Raw genomic sequence first — 22,864 nt, forward strand, 5'->3', positions numbered from 1 at the left:
GTTCTACATGGAAGGCCGGTACTAATGTGGACAATTATTTTTTAGAATTTTTTAAATTTCATTTTCCATTTATTTTTTCTTTTCCTTCCTTCTGTTCTTTTTTTTTTTTTTCCTTCCTTGACCCACTGTGGCCTATGGTTGGTCATGGTCGCCCGAGATTGCTAGCCACTAGGCGAGGGCCACGAAACCCTCATCGCTAGCCGACCGGGCTCGCCCAAATGTGGGTGAGGCCATCGCGCCCAAGGGTAGAGCAAATATTGTGACTATTTCGGTAATTTTCCCTTTGAGAGTCCTATCTTTGTAGGTCCATGCAAATGGCTCAAAATATTATTGTTATTTCAAAAGAAAATTTATAAAACCCGACGCACAATAATAAACTGGAGTAGATGGATACATCGTACTCAAGAGCATAATAAAATTTCATCTGAGAATATGCCACATGAAATGAATATGAGAAAGATCGGAGAAGTTCTAACCTAGTGATAAATGTGCCTGACGACTCCCATATTGTCTTTTGCATAAATAAAGTCCGACACAAGTGATGCATGTCGACGGACTCAGATACATGACAGATGATGATTGATGTTATAGATCATAGCTTAATCATGCTCGATCTTATTTCACTCCCTCTAATAATCAATCTACCCCAAGAATGCAGCCTAGCAGATATACATGTCTAAAACGAACGGGAAATGGGTAGCGTCGTTGTTAGGAGATCCAACCTGAAATATGATCCGAAGATATGCAACGTGGCTCAAAAAAGGAAAAAAAAAATGACACGAATTGTCATTAAAATTTGGCTCAATGCGCAATGTGATTCCTGAACTTATATCTTATTCAATGCAATTCATAAATTTTTTATACATGTTAAATTTAATCCATGGATTGTATGAAGATGTTCATTATTGTCTCTGATATTAAATTAATAGAAGGACTACATTAAACATTTTCATATAGTTTAGGGACTATATTGACATATACAAAAAATTCAGTGATTACATTGAACAAAATTAAAATAACATTAGGCTAAAGTTCATAGATCACATTGAATAAACTTAAAATTGAGGGACTACATTGCATATTGAGTCAAAATTCTACAACCATTTGTGTCATTACTCCTAAAAAAAAAAAAAGGGAAAGGATCCACTTGAAATAAAAATGGATTTTTTTAATAGAATTGCATAGATTGTGTTATATAGCTGTCAATGTGTCCCATGTCAAAGCATCACATTTCATATCATTAACGTGATCATGATGTGTATAGTTTAATTTGTGAAACTTAATAACTTTCGCTACTTAGGAATTGGAATTTGATCAAATTCTCCTGATAAGTTCATTGATCTCAGAGTCTCGTATCAACATTCAAAGATCCATTTTCAAGACACATGAACCCGATCCCGTTAACATTTCTAGCAAATCTTTCCTTTTTGATCTCATAAGGCGAAGGGAGAGAAAAAAGAGCTCATATTCGAATTTTTGGTTTTTTTAATCAACGGATGAATTTACATGATATCATATTCGAATTTTTGCTGGAGATTTTTAAATGCCCGCCTAATCACTATTCACGATTAGGCTTTGCACCATGATTAGGCAGCTCCCCCCAATAGCTCCATAAAAAAGAGCTCTAGGCGACGCCCGTCGAGGGCACCAAACGTGGGCCGTCGGATGGTTATTGCTACGGACGGTTCCGATCGCGTCCTGGAACGCGCCCGGACACTGGGGGAGAGGAGCCTGACACGCCTTCCATAAACCTCCTCCTCCATCAGCTCCTCCTTCAATGCCCCCCAAATTCCTCTCCACTCTCTCTCTCTCTCTCTCCTCCTCCTCCTCCTCTTCTTCTTCTACTGCTGATGGATCGCACGCAATCAACGCCTGTGCAGTACGGGCTCCATCTTTGACCCTGCTCAGCTCCGCCTTCATTCGACGGCGGAGTCTCTGTCGTTGATACTGTGGCCGCCGCGACTGACGACCGACGACCTCCTGGTCGCGTCCTCCGAACGCAGCGTTGTTCCTGAGCTTGGAACCGAAGCGGAGAGGCGACCGAGTCGCCCGAGGCTCGCGGTTTCGGCTCCGAGTGAGGTACTGCTCTCTCTCTCTCTCTCTCTCTCTCGTGGTCCGAGTTCGACGCGGCGAATCTGCTTTGCGAAGCACCTCCGGCCTACTGTTTGGTGGTTTTTCTTTTTTAGCTTTTATCTGTTTCTGGTTTAAGTTCCCAAGCTTCCGTTGCTGTGGAACCATGATTTTAGCTCGTCGACTGTCTAGGGAAGAGAAGCTGTGTTGTGCGAAGAGAGACAATGGAAATGCGTCGCGCCAAAAGCGCTGATATATGATTTTTGCCATATTAAAGGCAATTATCGGAGAGATTTTGAGCTCCAGATGGTGTCTATGTCCATCTGGAGTTCCGAATCGAGGTTGCGATTTTAACTTTGCTGACGCCAATTGGAAAATGGTCGATTCTCTTCTCCCTTACCTAAATCTACGCTTTCAGGAGTAGGGACTGTGCTTTCTTTCCCCTTACTGTTCTTGCCTTCCCTGACCCCTCGCGGTTGACGACGAATGGCAGATATGTGTTTTCTTTCCATAAAGTTCGTCTGACAGAATCCAAAAAGTTCGCATCTCACTTTTCTCTTTTTTTGTCTAAATTGTTTGTTTCACTTTTAACTCGGCTCCCTCTTTTCGGGGCTAAAACAAAACCGTTTCTTTTGTTCTCTTCTTGAAAATGAACCCGGCGGAAGGCAAAGCGATGATGTAGCGCTTTCTCTGCGGAAATGTTCATATGCTTTGGCCTCAGGAGCTCGGTGGATGACACCCAACTCACGAGTCAAGAGAGTCACTCATTTCTCGTACTCGTACTCGCACTCTAGCTTTTCATCGCGGGTCTCACCTAATTTTGTGTTTAACTCCTTAAGTAATGCCTCCTTTAGTGTACTTTTTGTAAATTACATTTTACTTAGATGGGGTTTGGGACTTCATTGTCCACATTTACAAGTCTCTTTTTGATTTAAGAATGCGAGGCATGGAATTTAAGAATCAGCTGGTCCACTCACCGAAAAAGTTCTCCACTCGCTTTGTGTCTAGTACCCTCGTATCTTGATCCGCGGCTTATAAAGCAATGTCAGGCGACTCAGGCCTTTTCTCCACCAAAATGTTCATATTACCTTAAATCGCTTCATATATTTTTGTTATCACTGTTGTCCGTCTCACAGTTTATACCTTCCCTTCTGTTCAAATTAGTTTCACTTCAACAACGCCGGTTTTGACAAAATCAGTGTTGTAGGAGGTGGTCCTGCGCGTATCGTATTGATGGTCTGCTCAATCAGAAGCTGAGTTCTTGCTGTCGAATCCGATTGTTGTTTCGACCAAAGGAAGCAAACTGAAGAGTGCCAAGCTACTTAAAGGTCGAACCAAGGGGAAGGACAGAGTAAATATGATACTGATGAGGAGACGACTGGCTTGCTGCTCTCGAGACAGAGAAGTTAGCCTCGACTTCGATGAACAAGAGAGTAAGCTTCTAATTTTTTTTTTTAAAATAGTGCTACATCTGTTAATATGTCAATTTTGTGGATCAATTTTAGTGCTGGTGCATTTATATAAATCCTTCCTGATTATTTGCCGCGATTGTAGCGCAACAGTTACTTGCTCCTTTGTTTTTATTGCAAACCTACCACATGGGTGTGCTTGCGTGAAGAAATTGTAAGAGGTCAAGGATTATCAGACAAAAATGTAAATGATGGCCATTTTGTCAGGGCCTAATTCCTTAAAAAAAAATCCAACATTAAGGCTAGTCTCAATTCTGTCCCGAATTTTTTTATCCCAGAAAAAATCTTAAACTTTAGGTACAATCTCAAATCTGCCCGAAGTTTGTTTTGTCTAAAAAAAAATTACAAACTTCAATCTATTCTCAAATCTACCCTTATGAATTAGTCCCAACTTGACGTGACATTTTAATGTTGATAATGAAACCATGTCAGCAAGGTGACATGAAAAATTATCTCTAAAATGAATCTATTCTAGGATATGAAAATTAGAGATGATTAACAATAATTTTTGGATAGAGGTCTAGTGGAGGCATAGTTAGGACTAAAGTAAAATTGCTGATTTTTCTTTTAAGGCAAAGAAAAATTTGGGACAAATTTAGACTAAACGTAAAATTGAGATTTTTTAGGAAACTGAGCCACTTTATCTCCCCGGTTTTGTTAGGCAAAGATCTCCCCGGTTAACATTTCGTTTGTATTTTGCGGCCCATAACGTGGAAAAAGGATGAGAGAGAAATTCGGTGGGTCCAGGAAGGCTTTCCTGTTGTTATCGCGTGTAGGCTTATAGATTGCCATGCATTTACGGGACCTGCCAGGAAATTAATAGCGTAGTCAAGTCTTGCCCGTCCTCGCGGACAATCAGAGACCCAAAGCTTTTCTATAGTTTTAAAGTCCGCTGCCCCAAATGAATACAAGAGCTAGTCTCTGCCTTCGTGGTGGCCAATAGAAAATAGAGAAGTTTCCTCTTTCTTTTATTTGTCACACCAATGTGGAAACCCAAGAATCAAGCGCCAGTTTACATAAAGGTTATCTTATTTCTGCTGACTCGTTGAATTGAGGATTGCCTCTGCGGTGGTGGGAAGCTGTCAATTCATCAATGTGCCAACCATTATAGTCTTACCTCTGGCCAAGGAAAAAAAAAAAAAAACTATAATGGTCAACACAGTTCGGCAAACTTCTTGAGAAGAATTTCTTTTGGGGTTCATTCGCAATCGAGGTGATAATGTTATTTCCCGGTCTATCATGGATTTTCAGACCGTCCTTTTTGACTTCTTGCCTGAACGCGAACTGCTGGCAATTTCCTTTTTGTTCCAAAACCTCGGATTTTGAGTTTGTGACTGTAAAGTTCCTGTTGCCTCCTTCCCCCAACCGTCTGAATTTGAAGCGGCGATAGTCTTTTTCCTTCTGTTTTGTCCCGACTCCCCCTGTAAAAACGAGAGAAGACGACGTTACACGAGTCTCATGGGGCTTTTTTTATTTTTATTTTTTTGGCCCTCTTTTTAGCTTCTTTCAAGTATTTCTCTCGTAGTAAGCGACTTTTCTTTCTCGGACGCGGGAGAAATGTCGTGTTGCGGAATATCTCCGCTCCGTTCAAAACAAGGAGATAATAAAGTAATGATGGTGACTTGAGAGAACGACCCTTGCCGCAGAGCTCCCCGAAGTTGCATGATTACTTTGATTGAATAGTTGTGGTCCCTTCGGACAGTGAAGTAACTACGGGGTGGGGACACAGGCTTCATTGTCTTTAATGGGCTCTTCTTGGTTCTGGAAAGCACACTACACATTTCTCCATTTGTTGGATGGTGTCATTTGCTTTGTGCTGCCTTCTTTTTGGTTCCTTTTATTGTCGCATTCCACGGTCCCATTTCCCATAGCAAGCTATTGTTTGGAAGCAAGTACTGGCACACTATTTGAGTCCTTTTAAGTAGCTCATCTTTGTTGAAGAAACTTCATGTGCGATACATAGTCATTATTCAGTGGTCCTGAAGTGGGGGTTGGTGGGTTGTCTGCACTTTTAGGAAGTTTCCCTCCCGTGGCTTGAAAATTGTTTATTCCTTGACGAAACTGACAGATTTGATATTTTCCCTGATCTCGCAACATGTTTCATTTGCGCGTAAGAGCCATCTAGAAGGACCTTGTAAATAATACTAACTATGACGGGCATTGGGCACCGCTTATTGTCTGGTATGCTTGTTTATCCTAGAATTTTCTGTGGAAGAAAGGTTATAAAGCTCTATGATGGGCTCCCTGTATAAATTTTCCCTGGTTGACATGAAGATAATAGGACGTCAAAGTTTTTTCAAATTTCAGGTCTTGGGTCAAATTCATTTATGCGATGGTACCTTTTTTTTTTCGGTCGAATGTGATGGTACCTTTGGTGGCATCTTTTTTACGTACATCATCCGTTGGGAACTAGTGAAACTCCATTGCTTCCTTGATAACCGTACTCTACAATTATATACATGTCAAAAGTCGAAGAAGACATGGGAACATGTGAAAATACTGTCTTAATTTACATGCTGCTGATACATATCTAGGTCCCCATTGTTCCAATTGTAAAGTAATTATGCCTTCTCATGTGCATTTAAAATTTCAATCTTCTCCATAAGAACTGCTTTAGCACTGGGTGATTGTTTATTGGACTTGAGCCTTAACGACTAAACTCTAGAACAGAGTATGTATCTTTGTAGTGGAGAAAATCGTTATTCTTGGCTCGGACAACTCATGTTGGTGGATTTTACCAGTTGCCATCCATCACATAAAGGGGTCCTCCAATATTTACCCAAAATGTGAAGTAGAGCGGCCTTTTGGATAGATTTCAGCGTTAACTTATCTGGTTGAATTGCTTCTTGAACAGACTTGAGCATCAAATTCTCTCATGTTTTCGAGTCCACATCCGTGAACTTAACGCCCAACTTATGAAGCACTTTCATTGCTTCCTCCATTTTATGATGCTCCGAGACTTCTTGTGAAAACAACCAGAGAATAAATTATACTTGGCTAATTTCAGAGATAATGACCTACAATGGCCTCGAGAGTTGCATACTCAACAGTCACTCCTGTGAAAGCGAGAGCCGAACAAGCAGGGGAGATGGATGTCCAACTGACTCTTTGGATGAAGATGATTCAAGTTTTTCTTCCAGTAAAGATGGTTTTGGATCGTTCTCCTCAAAATGGTTATCAATGAAAAGGGACGATCAAGAAGTGGATGAATGGGCAGTCCCTGACCGTCCCCAGCACTTTCGTGTGAAGGAAAAGCCAGCTTATGCTATCCAGTTTTCCGATGTGGAGACAATGAAGGAAAAGTTTGCAAAGCTGTTACTGGGAGAAGATGTTACTGGAGGTCGCAATGGCCATAGCACAGCTCTTGCCTTGTCCAATGCAATCACAAATCTGGCAGGTGTGAAAGATTCCGCTCCTTGACCTTACCTTGTTTCCTCTTTGCGCATGAGGTTTTACTTCTATAGAGCTACTCCTGGAAGGAACCCAGTTTACCAAACAATAGAATTTTACTGAACCACAAGTTTATTTCCTGAAAAGCATTGCAAATTTGCAATTGGTCAAGGAACTTATGGAAGTAAGAATCAAAAGAAAACTTTCCAATCGTATAGTAAATTAAATGAATGAGTTAACTTATGAATTTTTGCATCATTTTATAAAATATTTTTCAGCATCATATATGTAACAGAAATTAAACTTGCAGCATCGATTTTTGGGGAGCTGTGGAAGCTGGAACCACTGTTGGAAGAAAGGAAGAGCAAATGGCGGAGAGAAATGGATTGGTTGGTGTCCCCTACTAACTATATGGTTGAGTTGGTCCCAGCCAAGCAAAATGGTGCCAATGGCCACACTTTGGAGGTACTTCTGCACTCCTCTTGGTTTAAGAGTGCAATACATGTTATGCAGTAATCTGAGGTCAAGTTTCCTCATAATGGAGCAGATAATGACCCCCAAAGCCCGTGCAGACATCCATGTCAATCTTCCAGCACTTCAAAAGTTGGACTCTATGCTTATTGTAGGTGATTTCATTGCTCACATCACAATTTGCTGAGCTTTTGTTCGTGACATCTCCTTCTGACTTATTAAATCTCATTTCTTCAGGAAACACTTGATTCCATGGTAAATACTGAGTTCTGGTATGTAGAAGGAGGTAGTCGAGCAGAAGGAAGGAACAAAAGTGAAAGGCAAAGCAAGAGATGGTGGCTTCCATCACCCCAGGTTCCAAGTACTGGTATTTCTGATAATGGAAGGAAGAAACTGATTTGTCAGGGGAGACTGGTGCATCAAGTGCTCAAGGCTGCAAAAGCCATCAACGAGAATGTTCTGTTTGAGATGCCAGTGTCGACCATCATCAGGGATGCACTTCCTAAGGTAAAACAAGTCATCTGTACATCAAATTTTCTCAATTATGTATAACTTTGCGGATCTTTTCCAACGAACTTACATGTTCATTTATGTGTTTCTAGTTAACGTCATATTAATAGCAAAGGGACCTATCTCATGGAACATTATCAGGATCCATGATACGGTTTACTAGCTTAAATTTATGAACTTATGGGGCCGAAAGAGTGACTTAAACTACAATATCTAGGGCGTGCGGAAGGGGCGATAGACAATTCATCTTTGGGCTTTGATATGTGGGGATAATTGGCCATATAAACAGACTCAATCTTGTGTTTATCCATAATTACCTGCATCGCAATTGAATTAAGTCCAGTTCAGTTTTCTACTTTGCTTTGAATTTTTAATTTCTATACTTGCAATCCTTCAACAGTCTGGAAAGGCTAGCCTGGGGGATGATCTATACAAGGTGTTATCAGCGGAGACAACCTCAACTGAGGACATCTTTAGATCCCTGAGTTTGAAATCAGAGCATGATGCTCTTGAGTGCATTAATAGATTGGAAGCTGCTGCACTCGCATGGAAAGAGAAGATTGCGGAACAAGTGAATGGCAAATCACCAACCAGAACATCATGGTCATTCATCAAGGACCCAATATCCGAGCTGGATAAGATCGAGTGGTCATTGGATCGGGCGGAGTCTTTGATTCAGGTTCTCAAGACTAAATATCCAAACCTTCCCAACACATTCCTGGAAGTCACCAAAATTCAATATGGCAAGGTGAGTTTGAACTTTTGGCATTTGAACTTTCCTTATTCGACCATTCGTGTGCCGGCGTGCTTGTATACATACATGGAGACACACTTCCATTTCATCAACTGGGATATTCACCAAGCCAGAAAAAAGTTTGTTTCTGGTGCGTGTTGCCTCCTGTAGCTGTACTGGGGAAATGGGAATCATTGCCTTGCTATATTCATCTATTTTTTGCCGTACTCCTGCCAGTATAATAGACCTTGAATGACTGAGCATATCTAACCAACATAGTTTACTTCTAACATATGTCAAATGCACTTGATAATATGCATACTTGAGGGAATCAATTGTTAGATGAGACCTCAGGATGTTGCACCATAGGGGGAAAGAAGCTGATACCTGCTTTATTTTTCGAACATTTAGGATGTCGGGCACTCGATATTGGAAGCATATTCTCGCGCTCTGAGAAACGTAGCTTTCAGCATTCTGTCCAGAATACAAGACATACTGCAAGAGGATTCCCTGAGCAACCCCAACTCGCCGGCCGTCTCTCCCTGCTTCTCGGGGCTGAACTTTGCTGGCGTTCCCGACAGTCCAGTAATCAGCCATCGGGTGAGGCACTCGCTGATCAATCAGATGAATACGGCTGAGGCACGACACAGCGACTCGTCCGCGGTCGGCACCTCCGACTTGGAGGCTTCGTTCAGTGAACGCAAGACGAGCTCCTTCACGGGGACGCCCGGTAGGAACCGTGTATGGTGCATCAGGAGAGAGGCTTGTAGCACCGTATCTCCAATGAGCTCCCCTTGACTGGCAACTGGCGGTTGGTTTTGTAAATCATAGTAATGTAAGATTTGTGGGAAATCGATTAATTTTGTTCTGCCCCTATCAATTGTCGAATTGGTCCTAATGGTGAAATTGCAGATGGTCACGCTCATTAGGGAGTTGTCGAGTCAGTAACGTATCAGCCAATTATACTAAATGGGAAGTCTCTGAGAGGATGCTCCAAACACTTGAGTTTTCGCTAGTTAGAGCTTCTTCAAGCCCGCGGCCATGGCCACTCGAGGTTTTGCATTGATGTTTGGATTTGCCATGTCGACTGTCACCGAACCGACTAGGGATGAACTATGACGCTTTTCAAAAAGTACAGGGACGATTTTGATGGAAAAGAAGAAGAAAGTAGATCAATAATTGTAATTTTTGGACTAAAGTATATACAGAGACCACTCGAGGTTTTGCGTTGTTGTGTATGACTGTTTCGGTCTCCTTGCGTACAATTCAACTGCATTTGTTGGGCATGTTTTGAATTGCTCCCTACAGATTATAACAAGACTCCAAAGTCCAACTTTATTTATCAACAGGCAGAATCATACTTTCTCCCTCTCTTAACATTATCAACCTCGTCCTAGTCTAAGCCACGCCCATGACAAAAGATGGAGTTGGCGAGGCAGCCGGAGCTCCCCCTGCCGCCGCGTCGCAATACCCGCGCAGTATATTCCCTTCCTCGGCCGTAAAGCCGAGCGAAGTGAGCATCGCGGGCCAGCAGTTGCGGGTGATGACGTCGATGGCCCCACAGCACCCCGGCCCCAAGCTGGTCTCCCCGTTGAGGAAGAAGAGGATGATCTCGTTGGTGCACGACTTGAGCTCCACCAGGGCGCTCCAGCACTCGACCAGCCCACCACTGGCTTCGACGGCCTCAAGCCGCGCCGCCAAGTCGAGGCCCGGCTCGTAGCGGCCGACGGGCGCTTTCACTTCGCCAGCTGCGGCTCTGTCGGCCGCTGTGTTGGCGAGGGCGAGCAAGAGGAGCAAGCATTTCAAGGCCATGATTGAAGCTAGGATAGGGTCTTACAAACTAAGGAAGGCTTAAGGCCACGAAAGAGGATGGAGAACTAGTGAAATCACGGCTTCATTTATAAGGATGATGGGAGGGGAACGAAAGGACTAGCATCGATTGCATGAATAAATATGATTTAATGTTGTAATAATAAGTCGATTTAGAAGAATTTAATGATTGTAATAATAAGTCGATCCAATGTCATGTCTGCTGTCGCTGGACTAACTAGGGACGAACTACGACGCTTTTTGAAAAAGTACGAGAACGATTTTTGTTTTTTAAAAAAAAAAGAAAAGAAAAGAAAAGAAGGCAGACCCACAATTTTAATTTTCTTACTGAAGAATAGAGACGCGGTGGCATTTCTCCACAATAAACACAAAAAATTCAGCCGCCGATTTTATCAAAGGTATATTGGTCATGCATTTTTCATGCCAGCTCAAATTTTTAGTATTTGTTATTAGACACGAGTTCGATTAAATGCAAATTTTCGGCTCGAGTTTGATTGATAATAATACCGAGACTTTGATCGCGAATCGCTTTAGTCATAGATGAACTTTGTCTGGAGTTTAGGCTTCTCTTTAATATTTTTGCTTTTATTTATTTTTATGCGATTTCAGCGATATCTCCATTAATTCTTTCTTAAATGAGTTAAATCGTAAGAGTTCGACCTAGATGAACTTTTTCTTGAGTTTAGACTTATTTTGAATGCTCTCTCTTGCAGCAAATTTCTGAGGGGCTCTCTCCCTCACCGCTCATCTTCTTCCTTTTCCTTTTGTTTTCTTTTTTTCTCGTATCCTCGACTTCCTCTTGCAATTTTTGTTAGCTGATTTCAGACAATCCCATCGACTTCTTTCTCGTGAAGAGTTCCATCCGATGAGCTCGGAAGGTACCAGCATGAGCGTTTTGGAAGTATCAATTATTCCATATCTGTTTGCTCGCTTTAGCTTTGGTGTTTGCTCTATATAGTCGAGTGTAGCTCCTCTTTACTAGAGGTGCGCAAATCGGACCGACCGGACCGGGACCGCCTGGACTGCACCGAGACCGGTGGTCCGGTTCTCGGTTCTAAGGAGGGGCGGTCTGGTTCTCGGTTTCTAAAATTGGAACCGGTGGCCGGGCGGTCCTGTTCCCGGTTCCAGGGACATAGGACCGGACCGGACCGGTCAAATTTTTTTTTTAAAAAAGTAACTCTAATCATTTGCAAGAGGAATGTGCAGTCTTGAGCCTTCCTCGGAAAATTAATGAGTTGTTGAGCTGCTTTACCAGATGTAACAGCAGCCACCTTTGCAGGACCAGCAAAGAGGAGATAACTACGATCGGCATCCTCTTTCTAATGATCCTACAGAAGTAACCTGTGCAACATCAATGCAGGACCACCGTACTTGAACAAATAAGGAGAAATTTGTGAAGTCTAAAATTCGCAGAAATTTGTCATGTCTGGTCCTTAGAACCGCTCGGGAACCGGACCGGACCGATGGTTCGGTCCGGTTCCCGGTCCCCGGGGTGGCTGGTCCGGTCCCCGGTTCCAAAAAATGGGAATCGGGACCACCGGTCGGGTTCCCGGTTCTTGAGGGGAACCGGGCCGGATCGGGAACCGATCACTCCTACTCTTTACTACTTCTACAGTCGATTTATCCGAAAGTAATTTTGTGATTAGCAAGTATTTTTTTTTTGCGGGTCCTTTTTTTCGATCTAGAGTTAGATTTAGATTTGAGTGCTCTTCTCTTTCGATTTAGAAATAGATTTGAAATTTACAAGGCGTTTTTTGTACTCTTTTAACCTGTTTGTGTTGTTATTATCTCTATTCGGTGATGATGTTGGGGACGCTAGACTTAGGTGCCTACAGCCTTTTGACAAATTTGTAAATGGAGAAGGTTTATCTTTAAACAATATACCTCTTTCGAGTGAAATGAAAATATTGCTTCGGACAATAAAAAAAAAAGACTTATTTTGAATATTTTTTCTTTTACTTATTTTTATGCAATTTCAGATTAAATGTTTCTAAAATCATAAGAGTTCTGACTAGGCTTGGAATCCTGCTCGGTTCAGTATTGAACGGTTCGATTTCGGCAATCAAACCGGATAAAATGATTAAGAAGTAAGAAGTAAGAACTAGAAGTCTAGAAGCCGGTGTTGACCGGCTTGGTTTTCGGTTTAATATGATGAACCGGTTTTTGCTTATTTTCATTTTAATTAGTAGAACGTTATGTCGCAGATCATTCACAGCTTCCTCCCCCTCCAAAAAAAAAAAAGAAGAAGAAGAAGAAGAAGAAGCTGACATGGGTTTGCCGAGATTTGGGCGTCCGAAGGGCGGCGGCGGCGGCCAACCGAGCCCTAATCTCTACGTCGCCAACTGTGGACCGGCCGTCGGGATTTCGTACGACGAAATCAGGTCGGTTTTCGGCGGGTTCGGACAGGTGAAAGGAGTGTACGCCGCCGACGAGAGCGGAGCCCGCGTCGTCGTTTGTTTCGACGGCGAGGTTTCCGCTCGAGCCGCTTTGGAAGCGCTGAATGGCCGGCCTTGTTCGGACCTCGGAGGCCGCTCTCTGCACGTTCGTTATTCCGTCGAGCGACCGGTTTGCCAGGTTTGTCTCTTGCAATCCCGTCGATCCAGGCGTAGTGCAAGCCCGACTCTTCTGACGTCTTAAAGTAATTTCACCTATGCATGGTCAAAGAGATTGGTTAGCTTATTGTGTTCGACTTTTTCGGTCAATTTATGTACAATTCGGTTTAGCTTGTTGTGTCCGACTGTTTCGGTCAGCTTGCGTACAATTCAACTGCATTTGCTGGGCATGTTTTGAATTGCTTAAGCATTTCTAGAGAGAATTGATTGGCCTTACGGTATGATGCTGAGAGCTTATCTTGGTGTGAGAACCTGTGCTTTAACTATGCTTATGTAGTTTGAGATTTGGTTCAAGCATCTGCGAATTTATGGTTATTGAACCCGAATTCAGTAGCATGGAACAATTTTGTTTTTAGGGTGATATGCTTTTGCAAGTTATTTGTCTTCTATGTTATTGACGCATGGCCTGCTATTTAGGCCAAAATGAATGATTCCCTTCCGGTGCATACATATGCTTCAGAGCTGAAAATTCCTGGCCTTTACTTGTTGCATGACTTTATCAGTCTGGGAGAAGAGAAGGTTAGTTGAGTTTCTATTATGGCAATATATAATCATGCTCTTTCTGTTCCTCAATTTTCAGGCTTTTGGCATCTTGCTGGCTTATTTATTGCATACACGCTTCAATGTAACCAAATTACTGGTGACTTTCCTAGGAATTACTTGGGGCAGTCGATGACAGGCCTTGGAACAGTCTTGTAAAAAGAAGAGTTCAGCATTATGGCTATGAATTTCGATATGACGTAAGTATGCTTTGCACTATCTAATGTACTCATATATTTCTCTTAATTTGTAAGACGACTATGTTGCTCATTTCTTGAACTCCCAAGTCTTTTGTAGTGAAACATATTTAGTACTTGTTGAATGCAAACAGAGGGCATCCATCTTATCCATGTAGTAAAAGTTGTTTTGTAGTCAAGTTGCAGGATTCTGTATTGAAGATGTTCCTTTCAGAATTGTGAGGAATTTGCATCTCGGAAATTGGGATTGTATGCATATCCATGGCTATTTAATCTCAGGTTGTCTTCACTGCAATGGGTACGATTTGTCCATTTGGCTGTGCAAGGGATTGACCGCCAAAATCAGCAATACGTGTTTTTTTTTTTGGGGGGGGAGGGGGAGGGTTGGGGATCATTTGTAGCGACTTTTTGACATTCTGTGGTTTTGTGATTAGTATTTTGGTTTTTCTTGAGCTTCCTTAGTGAGGTCACTATGATAAATGCATGATATGGAGTCCAACAAGGTACCCTCTATGTGACCCAAAAATGATGAAAACTGAAAAGCAAAAGCTATTATTGCGGGATAAATGTGAAAGGGACTATATTTTCTATTGCTATGTGCATAGACATGGTGTCTAGTCCTTGCCAATGATGGATGATTGCATCGATAATTTAATTGCTTTTATTTTTTTTTCAGATAATGATGGTATTCAGTTATACAGCTTGTTTATGATTTCTTCTCTAATTTGTGCAGACGAGAAATGTCGATGCAAATAGGCATTTGGGTGAACTTCCCTCATTTGTTTCTTTTATACTTGAAAGGATCTCATCCTTTCCAGGCCTTCCATGTGCTACAAATGCAAGTTTGGATCAACTGACGGTAATGATTTTCAATACTCTGTAGTACGCAATCATTATCTTTTATCGGATGGCAAAGATTATCCCTCATTTTTTTTTTTTTTTGAGTTAGATAAAATTTTAATTTTCAGCTGCATTCAAATGGGATCGCCTCTATGCTTTCTTGTTCCTACTTTTCTTCCTTTTTCTCCGAATGAAGGTTGTTTACCAGAATATGTGAAACTGGAGGTTGATTGTCGTGACACAGGTCAATGAGTACCCAGTTGGAGTGGGATTGTCCCCACACATAGACACCCATTCAGCATTTGAGGATCTTATTTTCAGCCTTTCATTAGCAGGTCCTTGCATTATGGAGTTCAGGAGATACTTAGAGGGTGGCTGGCTTCACAAAGATGTCTCTGGCTCAGATGGGAATGTGGATAGTCTGGAGAACACAAAATTCTTAAGGAAAGCCATTTGTCTTCCCCCTCGGTCAATGCTATTATTGTCTGCAGAGGCACGTTATGCTTGGCATCATTACATTCCGCACCATAAGGTATATGATTTGATGTTTACCTTTTTATTGAGGTTACACTTGAAAGTTAGATTTCCAAGGTTCAAGTTTATCGTATTAATCTAAGAATACAGCGATAACATGTAGAAGTTGATTAGCTCACATAAATTCAGAGCTGACCAGCTGAAAAATTAGCTGGTAATTCCTAGTTTCTTTCTATAGCACCGGAGCTTCTCTTATATAGAGTAGTTATCTACTGGAATTAAATACCGAGCAAACACCAATGCGTTGCGATATTCAGCAACCCAGCTCGTTGCCTTTAAGACTTGAAATTTAATAGTATGATCCAAACTGGCTTAAACATATTCCGTGCCTTAAGTTTAGTCACCATTGGGCCATCTCCATTTTCTTTATGGTATGTCTTCCAGTTTGTGGGTCCAGAAAAATGCTGAATGAATTTTGGAAACTTGCGAATTTTCTTTCCGTGGGACATTGATCTTTCACTATTATACATTTGGAGATTTCAATGGTAATAGAAGAGAGCGACGTTTAGAAACAACAATAAAGTTTAGAGTATCTGCAATTTCTATATATGGCGTGGGCATTTATAGACAAGGTGAATAGAGTATCCGTATGTCCCAGTAATGCATGAGAGCATGTCCGTGCTAATAGATATTGATCTTGTGGTTTTGCAGATTGACATAGTAATGGACAAGGTTATCAAAAGAAGTTCAAGAAGGGTGTCTTTCACATTTCGTAAGGTGTGTAATCTTGCTATTGATTGGGCTCTGCTGACCTTTAGAAGTCAATCTGAATTCTTTTTCGCTCCTCATGCACTTGAATTGTAGATCAGTGGGCTTGCTGTGTGACCCCTGGAACTTCTTCCCTGCCAGGCAGTTTCTGTTTGTTACTACTATGTTCTTGAGCTAAAACTACTTTGAGATTTGACTATAGTAACACATCATCATTCAATAGCATAATTCATTAAATTGTAATGTCATCAATGCTTGATTCATTGACAAGCAGTATTGACATCTTGCAGGTTAGAACAGGTCCTTGTAGATGTGAATTTCCCTCATATTGTGATTCTCAAAGTAAACATGCTTAATGGAAATATTGTGATCTAAGTCACGGTTGATGGACAATGGGTTGCTCTAATGTGTCATTGAGCCTAAGGACAAGTCCTGTGGGAGATGTTTAATGGGGAAGAAGCATGTCTCCAGTTTGAAGAAAGTCTTGACTTACCATTTTCAGATTGCGATAATTCTAGAGCAGTCTATTCATTCCGGAGTAGATGTTGAAAATTAAGAAAGTAACCGACCGAATCAGAAGTCGCATTTTTGGGCTTTTGTATGCTGGATTCGGGCTGCTGAGACTGGGTTCATGTGATTGAGGAGCAATGTTCTGGAGAGAGGAACAGAGAATTAGCTGAGAAAACACACTGGAATTGATTCTCAATGTTCCAATCCCATGCCAAAGCTGTAATTTGGTTAATGTGGTAAGTTGAAAGGTTATATTCAGTTGTCTATATTTGACATGCAACCCTTGTCTTAGATTTTTGTCGACTGTGGATCATGTCATGTTTGCTTTGGCCCTTGAAATGGAAAATTTTTTAGGTCACATGCCAAGTATTCAGGTGATGAGATAAAAGATTCGCTCATTTATTGGCAGATCTTAAAAAGTAAATAGTTGTCCTTTAATTGTCTTGCCAAATCGCTCCCACATTGAGAGGTCAAAATATGACATTTTTGGATGTCCAGATTTGACCCAAAATAGATCATGCAACATGTGCAAAAGCTACTTACCAGTGTGAGGTTTATGTTGGACATTGACATGCTGATATCTTTTAGCTGTACTAACTTGCTGAACAAATTCTACCTTATCCAAAACTCACTTTCACCTCACAATCTCTATTCTTTGTACCTCCCAAATTCAATCTCTTTGCACATTGTGTATCTAAACCCTTCCAACTCTGCCATACCCTTCAAAGTCTGCCTTTATTCATTACTATCAATACTCTGAATACATTAAGGAATTACACGGAATGACCAGCACCCTGTTTTGGTACCGTCACCACTGTGCTAATGCAATACTGAAATAGAATCATGCATCCCCTTCACTGTTCAAGCTCATTTGCCAATACCAATTGAAACTTTAAGAATAGATAAGAGGACTTTTAACAGAGGAAAGCTATACTTCAGGGTGTCCATTGGGATCGAAAATCCGGTTGTGGCAAGTGGGGTTGCAGGGATAAGCGCAATCGATCTTTTGGAACGGACTACGGTCGTAATACCAGTCTCCAACTGCCTTTGCGATCGACTACAAAATAAAAAATGAAAGAGAAGTGAGCAAACTTCAATACATGTTAATTTTTCAGCGACGATATCATGAAAAATAGCTGAAGAAGCGGTCATTACTGTCTTCGCCAGTGCTGGAGAGTCGTTCCTCAGCCATGTCTCTTGCATCTCGGATTGGCAGTGAGCATAGCAAGAATCAATGAACATTCCTCTCGATGGAGATTTTCCAACACCGTTCAGTGCGCTTAAGAACTGCAGCCTGAAATCTGAATACAAAAATACCAACCAAGTAAATTTTCCAGCTTGAAGCTTCCACATGATTGTTTCGTCATGGCTAAAAGCTCAACAATTTCTTCACCTTGCATGATTTCGAGTTGATTCGGCGAGCACTTATTGATATCGAGCTTGCAGCTATGCCAGGTTCCATGAGGATCGGCCACTCCAGGCGCCAAAATATTCTTAATCTGAAAGCAGCAATAATGCACGAGAGATCAGTGCCTTAATACAACAACACTCATGCCTAATACGATTTTGGGAAACAGAGGAGCTGAAACAGAGTTAAGTCAGAAGCCAAAACTAAAGAGCGAGTAATCATAGTCTGTTCTGACTGATCTGAAGCTTATTTTGTACATCTTCAAAAAAGTTCAAGAAACAATCTCGAAATTGCTTCGAAAGTGACAAACAACTCAAATTGTTTTATCGGCGAGGCATTATTTTCAATGTCGAGTTCGTCAAGTACTGACCTGCCACGAATCATAGGCGGCATTAATAAGGAAGAACGGGGTCTGAATTTGCTGAGCCACATTTTGAGGGAAGAAGCACTGCAATAATGTTTAGCAACATTGGTTTGCCATTTGGACACAATTAGAAGCAAAAGATGCAGAAATTAACGGCAGGATTAATGTCACCAACCAATCCCGGTCTCAGTTTGGATGTACAGGAAGTTGGTAGATTCTTGGCTGATCCCTGAACCATGTGACAGAGATTAACAAAGACATGCGTATTTCTGACACTTACATACACATAAAAATATATGGCGAGAGAGCAAGGGAGCAGCGGATGCACGCTAGAGAGAGAGAGAGAGAGAGAGAGAGAGAGAGAGTACATGTGTTGCAACCACTTCACTGTAGAAAGTTTCAATGTGTGGAGTCCCAGCAACATCCTTCCTGAATTAGATCCAGAAAAGAGTGCAATGTCATCCGAAGTTCTGGTAATAATCGCAACCCATGAGTCATCCTAGGCACAAATCCAAAAGGAGGGAATAACAAGCTTACGCGTTGATAAAATAGCCAGCATCTGCAAGGCATTTGACTTTGGCACTTGCAGGGACGAGAGCTCGGAATCTATCACAATGCAGTATTGAAGTCAATCCACCAGCTGAGCATCCAGAAAGAATAGCCTACATGAACAAATTTTCAATTTGCTTCCGATTATTAAGGCAAGAGAGGGAAAAAGGATAAAGGTATAAAAGGATTGGAGATCTCATCGAGTTGATTCATACATTTTGCGCCTTACTCATCCCTTTCGAAAGTAAATCCTCAATAATCGCTACAAAAGCCCTCGCTCCTCTAAAGTGAAGGTTAGTGGCCTGGTCCAAATGTGAAAATGATCAAGGAAAACAGTACAGAATGCTTGCAACAGATTCAGCTTTGCACAGCAATAAAAAGTATAGGGCTCGAGGCTTAAACAAACATACGGGGTCTACTGCTTCCACATCCCCAGTAAATGAAGCTCCATCGCAGTATCTGACCTTGATTCTGTTCCAGTTATAGAAGTCTAAACCACCACAAAAAGGAAGAAAGGAAGTTGAGACCTGATATTTTCTAAGAAGAGACCAAATTTAAAGAACCATAGAGCCGCACCTGGATTAAATTTTTGTTTGTTATGGAGTAAACCGGAGAAAACAACTTCCTTGACCATATGCTTTGATGAACCTAACCGCGTATCCCTTCGATCGAGGCAAGTGGTGACGTTGTTGCACCATCCTCCTCCCTGAGAGCACGAGATAGAGCTGTTCAATCACAGTGTCGAGCCAAATTATAGCTCATGATGTTCTAGAGAATGAACTTCCATCTGTGCTTACTGCACAAAAATCAGATTAGATGGATAATGTGAACCTCAGAAAACTTCTATTTCTCTGCAAAATTAGTCACCGTTCCTTTCTTTAACTTGTAGGTAATCAGATATAATCTCAAATTCCTCAATCTACGATAAACTACAGAAGTACAAACCTCAAAGTGAACGAGCCAATTGTTAGCGCCAGCTCCAAATCCCTTATCGAAGTGGTAAGCCGGAGGGCTACCATCCAAACAAACTGCGGAGCACGTCGAACGTCAACTGAGTCAACACTGATAAAACTCGAATGAAAGGGTAAAAATTGCAGGACATTTTGCAGTAAGCAATCAAATTCATCTCGGACTCACCACCTCCTTTCGCCACAGCATTTTGGACATACGTAATCCCAACATTAAAGGCATCAGACTTGAGCAAGATCTGTATGCTCAGTATAACACACAGCCATGTCCTAAATCTTGCATCAGCCATTTTGCTGCGCGATTAGCCCCCACCGGGAAAGCAATTTCAACCAAAATTGATATGCAGGTAAGCAGAGAAACAAGGCAAGGGAAGAATCAGAATATGGAAACAGATGAGTGACACGTTAATTAGTACCCTTTTGGAACAGAACATAGAAAAGCGCACAAACGAAGCAAACCCACTAGTAAAAGTGAGTATAGCAGATGCGAAAGTGTGACGAGTAAAAAAGAGACTTTTTTGCGAATCATAGAACGAGCGAGTCCATTTTCACATCAGGATGGATACCTTTTCCCAACATGGACAACCTCAAAACCTTTCTTGTTCTACTTACTCTTAGTCGTTAAGGAAAGAATTAGCAATAGCTACAGACAGGAGCCAAACGCATCTGAACCACAAAAATTCCCTTATGACACAGCATAAACAAAATCCAAGAACTAATATAGAACATAAAAACAAGGAGGGTCACTAAGGATTGAGTGAAAGAGATCCAAGTAAAGAAGGCTTAAAACTGAACTTGCACATTCATTTCATGATCACGTTCTAAGGAACGGGTGATGGCCAGAAAATCTAAGACAAATTACCCAGCAAGGAAAAGAACACGATGAAGCACCTGAGGGATGAGGAAATTGAAGAATGTAGCTGACACCCAAATCCAGAAAGGAGCTCAAATCTTCCAACAAGTTCTCTTCTTTCTCATCAAACGTACTTATCACTGCAGATTGACGGAACAGTGGATGGAGACGAGACCTTTGGACTTGGAGCTAAAGAGCCAAGGTGCCTTCTTGTTCATGGCCCTCTGTTTTATACGTGGGCGAAACAGCTCAGCTCACTTTCCACGTTTGAAGTAGTAGTCCACCGTGCCAAGCAAGGCAAAGCAAAGCCGAGACTAAAAGAACCGACACTCATTCGCTCCGGGAACAAAACCGAAAAATATTTTCAAATGGTAAAAGAAAGAACTTTGATTTTTTTTTTTTTTGGTCGGAACTTTGATTCTTGAAAAGTTTACTTTTTTCTATCTTTTTTTGTCTGTTACGCCGGCCGGAATGCTCAGGGTCTCGGGTAATATCCGACCCGAAACGGTGGGTGACAGGGACAGCCTGCGAATCATATCGCTTAACGCGCTCCGACATTAATGCGTGTCTTGACAGAGAGAGAGAGAGGCAGACAAACGTTCATTGGGAGGATGAGTCTATATTTTTCACTGAGGGCTATATATTATATGAATCAATTATTCGAGTGATAAATTATCTAATAAATATTTATTTTAAAAATAATTTTTTATATTATTTAAAATAACTAGTCAATAATAAATATTTTTGTGATAGATAATAATCTATTTCTAAATATTTTCGTGGATAGTGAAAATAGTTCTCGCTCATTCATTTTTTTAAGTGATTAAAGCAATTATTTTTTTTTGAATTTTTTTAGACAAAAGAGCCAGGCTCCGTTTGTTTAGCGAAAAAATTAATAATACTTTTTTAATAATGATCTTTTATATCGTTTGAAATAATTAGTCAACGAAAACTATTTTTATTGTAAATAATGATTTATACTCAAATTTTTTTGGTGAACGATGAAATTATTTTTATTTTATTTATTTTTATAAGTAATTATTTTTTATCATTTATCTTGCGTGAAGTAAATGGAGCGTGAGTAGAGTAATTTTATTTTTAGAAAGGGTATTGAAGAATTTACTGTAACTTTCAATGAAACGAAATCATTTCTTGCCTATTCAGTGCTTTACTTGATTAGGTAATTCGGGTCGTTAAAAAGTCAAATTTGGCGGGTCTTTGACTAGAGTTTTGCTTATTGACCATCTAATGAAAGGAAATTCAGCGGGCACAAATTTGAAGCAGTAGGGCCCACTACGAAGGTGGTGACCCAAAACTGGAGCGGGACCATGTGATTGACGGTGATCCGGCTAATGTGGGGCCCGCATCACGCGGTGGAAGGAGGACCCGTTCCGAATCACGTTGGTCATTCGGGGACCATGCTGTCGACCTTGACCATAAACGAGTCTTCCTGCAATGGATTTCGAGCTATGCTATCGTGATAAATTTACCCTAAACTTTTGGTAATTCGCGTGTGCCATGACACTTTGTATAGGAGTTGTAACGAGCTGCACGCCATTTGGATGATGGGTTGTGATCAAGCGAACGGTGTCCCGTCGGACCACGGAAGCTCCCCTTGCTTTTCAAATGTATGTCATGCATATCCCGTGTTGGGGTTGTCGATTGCGCAGCGCATCTGGTCGCTTCCATTCCGAGCTCGGGTCTCGAGTTCGATTACTCCGGCAAGTGTCTTATCGGCTTGTTTGAGATTATCAACGATGGCATGTGTGCATACATTTTGAGATTGAAAATGCCCTTGTTAAGAGGGCGATCGGGGGTTTTCGAAATAAACCCTTCTTTGAAAAATAAATTTTGAAGGGATTTTTTTTTTTTTAAGTTCTATTCAATTGAATATGTAAAAAATCTTTCTAGGGCGTAGTTATTAACTAGTTTCAGACTCAGCAACCGACGAAGAGTTGTGGCTTCGAGAGCTCATGTTTTTCTATCCTCTCAACACCTCTGGTGCGTCACTGAGTTCATTCCAAACAAAGTGACCCCTTCTTAGATGGAACGAAGATGCTAGTGACGAAGTTCACGTTGGTATCAATCGATCAATTCAATCTTCGGATCTGCCCGGAAAGTAATTGAAGCGATAATGACACATGAACGACGAGACGATATGATACGAGATGAGATTAGTTGACCACATTGGGCACTTAACTCTTTCTCGAGCAAATGGATGCATTCGATCGTTGATAATGCTCTAGCCGAAAGAGCAATGCGATGGCAACATTAGAATTATTTCGGACACTTAAATGACCCGAAAATC

The 22,864-nt window shown here is 41.3% G+C and overlaps 4 protein-coding genes across 6 annotated transcripts; 2 read left to right on the top strand and 2 right to left on the bottom strand.

The window, feature by feature from the left end:
• The first annotated feature begins 1,643 nt into the window (after window positions 1-1,643).
• On the top strand, window positions 1,644-9,636 carry LOC115748033 (rop guanine nucleotide exchange factor 14). The gene is made up of 9 exons (XM_030684401.2): window positions 1,644-2,079; window positions 3,278-3,350; window positions 3,396-3,503; window positions 6,547-6,936; window positions 7,240-7,394; window positions 7,477-7,551; window positions 7,638-7,907; window positions 8,311-8,658; window positions 9,055-9,636. The coding sequence occupies exons 3-9, from the start codon at window positions 3,428-3,430 to the stop codon at window positions 9,439-9,441; spliced, it is 1,701 nt and encodes a 566-aa protein (XP_030540261.1). The 5' UTR covers window positions 1,644-2,079; window positions 3,278-3,350; window positions 3,396-3,427; the 3' UTR covers window positions 9,442-9,636.
• Window positions 9,637-9,692: 56 nt separating this feature from the next.
• On the bottom strand, window positions 9,693-10,493 carry LOC115748034 (egg cell-secreted protein 1.4-like). Its single transcript, XM_030684403.2, has one exon. It carries the CDS (start codon window positions 10,453-10,455, stop codon window positions 10,042-10,044), a length of 414 nt encoding a protein of 137 aa, XP_030540263.1. The 5' UTR covers window positions 10,456-10,493; the 3' UTR covers window positions 9,693-10,041.
• Window positions 10,494-12,673: 2,180 nt separating this feature from the next.
• Window positions 12,674-16,694, top strand: LOC115748005 (alkylated DNA repair protein ALKBH8 homolog). Its single transcript, XM_030684357.2, has 7 exons — window positions 12,674-13,047; window positions 13,503-13,604; window positions 13,739-13,825; window positions 14,556-14,681; window positions 14,907-15,194; window positions 15,848-15,913; window positions 16,195-16,694. The coding sequence occupies exons 1-7, from the start codon at window positions 12,742-12,744 to the stop codon at window positions 16,258-16,260; spliced, it is 1,041 nt and encodes a 346-aa protein (XP_030540217.1). The 5' UTR covers window positions 12,674-12,741; the 3' UTR covers window positions 16,261-16,694.
• LOC115748003 (pectin acetylesterase 8-like) lies at window positions 15,620-20,889 on the bottom strand. 3 transcript variants are annotated; one of them, XM_048276972.1, is made up of 15 exons: window positions 20,595-20,889; window positions 19,873-20,015; window positions 19,681-19,763; window positions 19,312-19,441; window positions 19,146-19,225; window positions 18,951-19,037; window positions 18,724-18,848; window positions 18,555-18,615; window positions 18,362-18,415; window positions 18,193-18,270; window positions 17,808-17,913; window positions 17,570-17,715; window positions 17,349-17,471; window positions 16,398-16,556; window positions 15,620-16,038 (listed from the first exon to the last, which is right to left on the bottom strand). In XM_048276972.1, the coding sequence occupies exons 2-14, from the start codon at window positions 19,991-19,993 to the stop codon at window positions 16,419-16,421; spliced, it is 1,332 nt and encodes a 443-aa protein (XP_048132929.1). In that variant the 5' UTR covers window positions 19,994-20,015; window positions 20,595-20,889; the 3' UTR covers window positions 15,620-16,038; window positions 16,398-16,418. The 3 variants fall into 3 exon arrangements, with proteins under 3 accessions (XP_048132929.1, XP_030540213.2, XP_030540212.2); XM_030684353.2 differs by lacking the exons at window positions 15,620-16,038; window positions 16,398-16,556 and having other exon boundaries at window positions 17,128-17,471; window positions 20,566-20,878; XM_030684352.2 differs by lacking the exons at window positions 15,620-16,038; window positions 16,398-16,556 and having other exon boundaries at window positions 17,128-17,471; window positions 20,595-20,877.
• Window positions 20,890-22,864: the final 1,975 nt, after the last annotated feature.

The sequence above is a fragment of the Rhodamnia argentea genome, chromosome 3 (assembly GCF_020921035.1).
Source record: "Rhodamnia argentea isolate NSW1041297 chromosome 3, ASM2092103v1, whole genome shotgun sequence".
In the NCBI taxonomy this organism is placed as follows: Eukaryota; Viridiplantae; Streptophyta; class Magnoliopsida; order Myrtales; family Myrtaceae; genus Rhodamnia; species Rhodamnia argentea.

What these genes read in the sequence shown, in the direction of transcription:
- LOC115748005 (XM_030684357.2), top strand. Translation starts at nt 12,742, where the DNA reads ATGGGTTTGCCGAGATTTGGGCGTCCGAAGGGCGGCGGCGGCGGCCAA. An exon ending in CAAGTTTGGATCAACTGACG is followed by an intron (nt 14,682 to 14,906) that starts GTAATGATTTTC and finishes GTCGTGACACAG; the next exon opens with GTCAATGAGTACCCAGTTGG. An exon ending in TGTCTTTCACATTTCGTAAG is followed by an intron (nt 15,914 to 16,194) that starts GTGTGTAATCTT and finishes GACATCTTGCAG; the next exon opens with GTTAGAACAGGTCCTTGTAG.
- LOC115748034 (XM_030684403.2), bottom strand. Translation starts at nt 10,455, where the DNA reads ATGGCCTTGAAATGCTTGCTCCTCTTGCTCGCCCTCGCCAACACAGCG.
- LOC115748003 (XM_048276972.1), bottom strand. Translation starts at nt 19,993, where the DNA reads ATGGCTGATGCAAGATTTAGGACATGGCTGTGTGTTATACTGAGCATA. An exon ending in TGCTGTGGCGAAAGGAGGTG is followed by an intron (nt 19,764 to 19,872) that starts GTGAGTCCGAGA and finishes CGTGCTCCGCAG; the next exon opens with TTTGTTTGGATGGTAGCCCT. An exon ending in CCAAACTGAGACCGGGATTG is followed by an intron (nt 18,271 to 18,361) that starts GTTGGTGACATT and finishes ACATTATTGCAG; the next exon opens with TGCTTCTTCCCTCAAAATGT.
- LOC115748033 (XM_030684401.2), top strand. Translation starts at nt 3,428, where the DNA reads ATGATACTGATGAGGAGACGACTGGCTTGCTGCTCTCGAGACAGAGAA. An exon ending in CGACTTCGATGAACAAGAGA is followed by an intron (nt 3,504 to 6,546) that starts GTAAGCTTCTAA and finishes GGCTAATTTCAG; the next exon opens with AGATAATGACCTACAATGGC. An exon ending in TGCAATCACAAATCTGGCAG is followed by an intron (nt 6,937 to 7,239) that starts GTGTGAAAGATT and finishes TTAAACTTGCAG; the next exon opens with CATCGATTTTTGGGGAGCTG.